The 7352-nt window shown below is 48.9% G+C and overlaps 1 protein-coding gene across 1 annotated transcript; it reads left to right on the top strand.

Moving 5' to 3' along the window:
• The first annotated feature begins 106 nt into the window (after nucleotides 1-106).
• Trex2 (three prime repair exonuclease 2) lies at nucleotides 107-3619 on the top strand. Its single transcript, XM_059249983.1, has one exon. It carries the CDS (start codon nucleotides 2677-2679, stop codon nucleotides 3385-3387), a length of 711 nt encoding a protein of 236 aa, XP_059105966.1. The 5' UTR covers nucleotides 107-2676; the 3' UTR covers nucleotides 3388-3619.
• The last annotated feature ends 3733 nt before the right edge of the window (nucleotides 3620-7352 follow it).

Genomic DNA, 7352 nt, shown 5'->3' with positions numbered 1-7352 from the left:
TCGACTATTGTTTGTTTCTGCTTATCATACTCTTCCCCTCTGGCCTGGGATGCTCAGCCTCTCTTCTTGTCCTCATCCCTGCTATTCTAGGTTAGCCTGATGGCAGCCCTTCTACTACCCCAGTGGGCCTTGGCCTTTCCTCTCTCTGCTGCTTCCATTCCTTTGTGATACTACTTGGTTAGTTTGATCATGCCTAGCCTTGGAGGTCTCCACTGTACCCTGACATGACACCTCTCTTTGCCCCTGTGCTCTTCACCTTCTGTCCTGCTTCAGGGTCCCCATATTGGCCCTCTTTGCCATGTCCTTGGGAACCAGCCTGTTTCTTCCTTCTTTCCTAGGGTACTAGGGAATTCCTTACCATGGCCTGACTGGTTGCCCAGGAAACTGTTCTCTTGGCTTCCCACAGTGACCCAGTATCTTTTTGAGTAGTGTACCTGTCACAGCCACCTCCCTCCCTTCGAGCACTGGAACAGGCATGCCTTGGTGAGGCCCATTATCACATCTGTGGCTGCCTACCTCACCCTGCTCCTGTAACTGCACCTTTGTTCCCCCAAGATCCCTGGGTAGTTTTGGACAGCTGGGTGCCAGGCCCTTCCTGCTCAAACACTGCTGGGAGAGGTTGATGGGCAAGCAGGTCCTTGTTCTCTCCTGTCCTTCTGAACCAACACTATGGACAGGCCCAGGAGTACCTGCAGTGGGCAGGTACAACATTCACCACAACCTTAGAAGGCCAGGCCTGCAGTATTGGATACCTAGCTCTGGAATGAAATTTTCAGGAGAGGTCAGGAATGGCCTTTTAGCTACTCTCACATCTTGATGGTCCCCCTCACCTGAAGTCAGGTGAGGCAGGAAAGGCCTTAGAGCAGCATTTCCCAATCTGTGGGTCATGGCCTCCTTGGGGGTCGAACAACCCTCTCATAAGGGTTGCATGTCAGATATCCTGCATATCAGATATTTACATTACTATTTATAACAGTAGCAAAATTACAGTTATGAAGTAGCAATGAAAATAATTTTATGGTTGGGGGTCATCACAACATAAACAACTGTATTAAAGGGTCACAGCATCAGGAAGGTTGAGAACCACTGCCTTAGAGTCTTTGAGGTCTCCAGGTCACCTTTCCACTCCTGAAATTGAAAGAATTGGCTCAGCCACACCCATAGGGCTATTTGGGTCAGGCCTCACTGCCTTATGGCCTTCTTTTGCCTGCCTATCCCCCCTGCCTTCTCCACAACTCTACTAAATAAATGCTTGTAACACATTAGGTCTCAAATCCCCCCCTGAGTGTCAAACCTTTGGGTGTCATACCCTACAGCAGAGATCACCATCCTGGTTGCTGCTGGAAGATGGGGCCACAAGGTGAGTGAGCTGCAACCAGACAGTATCAACACTGGAGATGTTCCTGAGGCCACCCCCTGTTTACTGATGCAAGACCAAGGCCCTGTCCTCAGTATGACTTCCCATTCACAGGCTAAACATGATACAAGTAGATGCCCCTGTCACTCCTGAGATCATGACAACCTCATGAAGGGCACCCATACCCCCACTGATAGAGGAAACCAAGGCCTGGAGAAGAGGACCTGTTGTGTGTGTGTAATGTGTCCCAGAATAGGGCTAAGTATCACACCTGGTTTGTCCAGATCTGGCAACCACAACCTAGTCCCTATGAGACTTAGAGGTAGGGTTTGGCAGAAGACAGCCTTCCACCATATTCTGACTTCCTCCTGCCTGTGAGGACACATTCCTCTGGCCCGTGACAGTGCTCATCACTCATTGGAACCTGCTTGCAGCCAGAGCCTGCTTCCCAGTCTATAAACATGGGGCGTGTGTCCTGGTGGCTGCAAGCTCATGAGGAGGCGGCAAGCAAGCTGGCTGCACAGGTCCTGCGGCCTCAGGCCTCCTGGTTGCCCAATTGGTGGCTGGGGGCGGGCTATGGCCTCTGATTAAAGGCTGCCTGAAGCAGCCTGTGAAGAGACAGGTGCCCAGAAGCCCTGGAAGCCAATTGAAGCCCATCCCAGGTAAGTGTGGTGGGGATGGGTGGACAGTGCCATGAGCCTGGAGGCAGGTAGAAGCCAACCTGAGGCAGCACTTGTTTGGTAAAGGAAAGGTTGGGGAGACCAGGGTCCTCATGCCAGATTCCTTTGGTGCCTGCTACCCAAAGGTGGAAAGCAGGGCATAATGCCCGAGGCTCCCAGTCAAAGTGTCTCCACCAAGGGGCTGGGCCAAGGCACCATTTGTGGACTATACCTGCCTCCCTCCTTGATGGGGACAGTGGCTAGATCTGGGCCTGGCAGCAAAAGGGAAAGGGGCCTGGGCTAAAGTCTAGGCACAGCAGGCCTTTCTTTTGTGCCTGGTTGGGTGGCAGAACTAAGGTTTGCTGCAGAGAGACCTTGGGAAAAGAGGAGGGATGGACAGCAGTAACAGATCCTGGTCACTTGATCTTAGCCCCATGAAGTCCCCTTAAAAGTGTCTCTGGATATGAGCCTTAGAGATTATGCCTAGCACCAAAGGCCTCATGAGGTGGGGTGGAGCAGCAGGAAGTGAGGCCCTGAGTGATAGAGCTTTGACTTGAGGGGCTGTGGGCAAAGGGACTTTGCTCCTGTTTCTTTAGCCTTTTGGCTTATGCCACTTGTTCTGGCAGCTTTAGGCCTCACTGTTCCTGTGAGAATATCAGCATGTCTGAGCTGCCCCGGGCTGAGACCTTTGTATTCCTGGACCTGGAAGCCACTGGGCTCCCAAACATGGATCCTGAGATTGCAGAGATATCCCTTTTTGCTGTCCACCGCTCTTCCCTGGAGAACCCAGAGCGGAACGACTCTGGTGCTCTGGTGCTGCCCCGTGTGCTGGACAAGCTCACACTGTGCATGTGCCCGGAGCGCCCCTTTACTGCCAAGGCTAGTGAGATTACTGGTTTGAGCAGTGAAGGCCTGATGCACTGCCGGAAGGCTGGTTTCAATGGTGCTGTGGTGCGGACACTGCAGGGCTTCCTGAGCCGCCAGGAGGGCCCCATCTGCCTTGTGGCCCACAATGGCTTCGATTATGACTTCCCACTGCTTTGCACAGAGCTACAACGCCTGGGAGCCCATCTGCCCCAAGACACTGTCTGCCTGGACACGCTGCCTGCGTTGCGAGGCCTGGACCATGCTCACAGTCATGGCACCAGGGCTCAAGGCCGCAAGAGCTACAGCCTGGCCAGTCTGTTCCACCGCTACTTCCAGGCAGAGCCCAGTGCTGCCCATTCAGCAGAGGGTGATGTACACACGCTGCTTCTGATCTTCCTACATCGTGCTGCTGAGCTGCTTGCCTGGGCAGATGAGCAGGCCTGTAGCTGGGCTCACATTGAGCCCATGTATGTGCCACCTGATGGTCCAAAACTTGAGGCCTGAATGCCAGCGTTATCCGTTCATCCAGGCTCTGAGACATGTTCTTGCTCTCTGCAGCACCTGCCTGGCCTTCCTCAGCCCTGGCCTACCTGGCCATAGGATCCTAGAGCCTTCTCTGTGCCCTACTTCCAGTTGAACACCCTCTGGCCAGCCTGGGCTCCTGCAGTCTGCTCCTTCAGGGCTTCTACCTTTCACCCCATTTATCAATAAATATCACCACCTATTTACCTGCTGATTTCCTGGCCAGACTTCTCTCTGCCCACACCCAAAACTATCCCACCAAGGCACAGATGGGGGCCATGCTGACCTGACTGTGAGTGTGTAGAGGGGAAGATGTCAGTAATCAGGATTTTCCAATGGGCTTATGTTAGGTTGGGGCACTAGACCCTGAGCCCCTGGCTATTTCTCTGGTATGTTTTATGGTCCCTTTGAGTGTTGCCCCTTTCTGCTAGACCCTTTGGATGAGCAGGCTGAATCTTCCAGGCAGTGAACTGGAAGGGCCAACTGAGCCTACAGAGCTAGTCCATGCCTTCTTCAAAGCCCAGCTCTAGCTCTTACCCTTGTCCTCCTCTGCCCCTGCTCAGCAAAGTAGCATGAGTGAATTGATATAGGGCACTGGGGAAAAACAGGTATCTATTCGTTTGTGGACATGTGGCACATGGATGCCACAGGAGGAGGGGCCACCCAGGCAGACTAGGGTACCAAGTTGACCTGAGGTGTAAAGGAGAAATGGATTGGCACATAGGGTGCCATCCAGAATGGAACTCATCCCAGGTTTCAGCTCCTTCATGGAGTGATTTGGGTGGGCAACTTCAGGTTTCTGGTGAGCTGCCTGTGGGGCCCCACCCTGAGGCATTCCTGTCTTGTGGTAAGTCAGACCAGGTGAGAGCTGTGTCACCAAATGCTGAGGCAAGTAAGAAGGGGTGGGGTGGCCACACCCCAGAGTGACTCACATGAGCAAAGCCTCCAGCCTCAATTGAGCCAGCCTGGCCCATTTGGGAACCCCTAAGTAGGTCAAAATGACTAGAGAGGCTTCAGTGTGTGTGGTGGCAGGATGATGAGAGCAGGGCACTGGTGATGGTTGCGTCACAATAGTCTCTTGGCCTGGTTGAGACTGAGGACAGTGGAGGTCACAGAGGGTTGTGTCTAGAAGAGAGGCAAAATCTGATTCATGTATTTGTTGTGTTTCTCAGGCTGGATCCCTTTTCCTTCTGGCCAGGCTCAGGTGGACAGCCTATACCAGAAAGTAGTGCCCTTAGAATGCTGTCCCTGCTACTAAGTAATGACAGGCCAGAAAGGCTCAACTCCAGGATCAGCTGCCCTATCTGTACCTTATGACACCTCCACAGTGGTCTTGTTTCGTGCTTTTCCCTCCCTGAGGCTGAGGTTTCTGCCTCAGCTATCCAAGTGCCCTTGGCCTCCTGGTAGTCTGGTCTTGGATATTGTCCCTAAGTCTTTCATGCCCACTCAGGTTGGTCAGGCTAAGCATTAAGCATCTTTCCATTTAGCACAGACAAGCTGAGACCTGCCTCCAAAGCAGTAATGTGCTGATGAATTCATGCCAACTGGCTTTCCAGGAAAGTGTGTGTGTATGTGTGTATGTGTGTGTGTGTGTGTGTGTGTGTGTGTGTGTGTGTGTGTGTCCCACCCATGATGAGCACTGGTTGGCTCACAGTTTCTTTTCTCTTAAAGAGTAAGTTGAAATTAAAGCAGCAGAGATATATCCTAGAACTTCACACGTTCACATTACCCACAATGCTATGGCCACAGAGGCAGCACTCCGGTTTAATCTGCAGTTATTAACATGTTCCCCATTATTTTCTCAAGTCGTGGCAGTCAACAAAGCAGGAATAACTTGAGCACTGCCATGCCCTGGCCCATAAACCTCTATGGGGTAGTTCTTTCAATGTGGACAATAGGAGGAGGACAGAGTAGGCATAAGACTGTACAGGAAGAGATTTGTGGTATCACACTATGGCATTGATTTCTACTGTGGTCTGCTTAGATATGCATCAATACACAGTAAAATGTGGCCAGTTAAGATGTGATAGATTTTGGATATCTCCTTTGGTTTTCATATAACTTGCTTTTTCAATTTATATTATTTATTATTTTTGGTTTTTGGAGACAGAGTCTCATGTATCCCAGACTGCTCTTATACTCCCTGTGTAGCCAAGGCTGACCTTGGACTCCTGATCCTCAAGCTCCTACCTCCTAAGTGCTGGGATGATAAACAGATGTTGCCATGTCCAGCTTGTTTACATAACTTCATTTCTAATAGATGTTAACATTTAACAATTACCTCTCAAAATTTATAAACATTTAACATCCATCTGAATGACTAGAAGAACAACAACAGACTACCGTATGTTTGTTGAAGATGAGGGAGGATGAAGGGCTTCTTTGCTTTTGCTGAGACTATAGGTGGTGGAGCTTCACTGGGACCCAGCTGGGCAGTGTCTGAAAGGGTTATCTGAGCGACCATCACCCGTATATGTTTCCCCAAGAGAAATTCATGACACATTCAGGACAGCTTGGGTCCTAAGGCCCCTCAACTAGAAAGAGGCAGATGTTCCCCAGTAGGATGACTGGCTGTACAATCTATGTCATACCTGCACCTGAGGATGCTACTCAGCAATGAACAGAGGATGCTCCTGAAACTCCAGTCTGGATGCAAAATGGATTAGCAATGCAGCAGACAGAGTGCACCAGGCCTGGAAGGAAGTTAGAAAAATGACAAGGGCTGCCTTCCTAATTTCTGTTACCAAGCTGAAGTTTCATCAGGATTATGCAAACTCTGCTTTTCTTAATTGCAGCTCAAGCATACCTCTTCCCCACTCTCTTTCTATTAGGGACTTGATTTCCCTTAGCCTCTTAATTTGCCTTTTAAAATTCCTTAGTAGGCCTGGGCACTCAGTTGGCAGAGTACTTGCACAGTATGTACAAAGCCCTGGGTTTCATGCCCAGCACAAAATAAACCAGGTTTGGTGGTAGAGGCCTATAATCCCAGCACTTAAGAGATGGAGACAAGAGGATCAGAAATTCAAGGTCCTCAGCTATAAGACCAGCCTGGGACACATGAAACTTTATCTAAAAAATAAATAAAAACCTCCCTTGAATATCTGACTAAGGCTTGTACCTGGGCTGAAAACTTAAGGGTTTTTTGCTTCTTGTCTTACTCAGCTGTAGCTGATACAGCAAAGCACCATAGATGGGATGACTCACAAGCAGCAGAAATTCATTGATCATAATTCTGGAGCCTGGATATTCAAGACCAAGGTGCAAGCAGGCTCTTTGGCTGGTGAGAATTTCATTTCTCACAAATGGCACCTTCCTGATGTGTTCGCATGTGGCTGAGGGGCCCAGCCACAGCAGGTCAGAGAAACTGGAAAGGAGATGTAGAGTAGGCAAACTACTGGACAGATGCACAGACACACATGGGCACTTTATCTGAGGGCCAAAACTTAATTCTTCATTTTATTTTTCTCTCTACTACTTGTTCTTACTCTGTTCTTTCCCTGTTCTGTTCTTTGAACCTGTTGTTTTTCTTTCACTTTTTCTTCCCAGTTGTTCCCCTTCTATATCTGTATTGATATTTTCTTTTTACTTCTTCCCTGATGTTTCCCTTCTATTTCTTCCCTGATATTTTTATTTCTACATCTTTCTTTCTTATATCTCTTATTTTTCTTACTCCATTTATACCTCTTAATACAAAGATTTCTATGCAAGAAAAGATTACTTCACAACCACAAATTACATATTTTCCAAAAACAAATTAAAATCTTTACATAAGAAGAAATGACATTAAGATCACAAGTTCCGTTTTCCTTAGAAGCCCACAAGTAGTTAAACATTTTTCTTTGTATTAATTTTCCCACCATAACATCTTCACCCCAAAGTAATGATTCTTTTATTGTTAACAAAGTTTAAACAAGTCGAATATATTTCAGCCAGTTCCTTTTGTACTG

The sequence above is a fragment of the Peromyscus eremicus genome, chromosome X, assembly GCF_949786415.1.
Source record: "Peromyscus eremicus chromosome X, PerEre_H2_v1, whole genome shotgun sequence".
In the NCBI taxonomy this organism is placed as follows: Eukaryota; Metazoa; Chordata; class Mammalia; order Rodentia; family Cricetidae; genus Peromyscus; species Peromyscus eremicus.
Note: the sequence above shows the minus strand (reverse complement) of the source record. Positions and strands in the feature narration are given on the sequence as shown.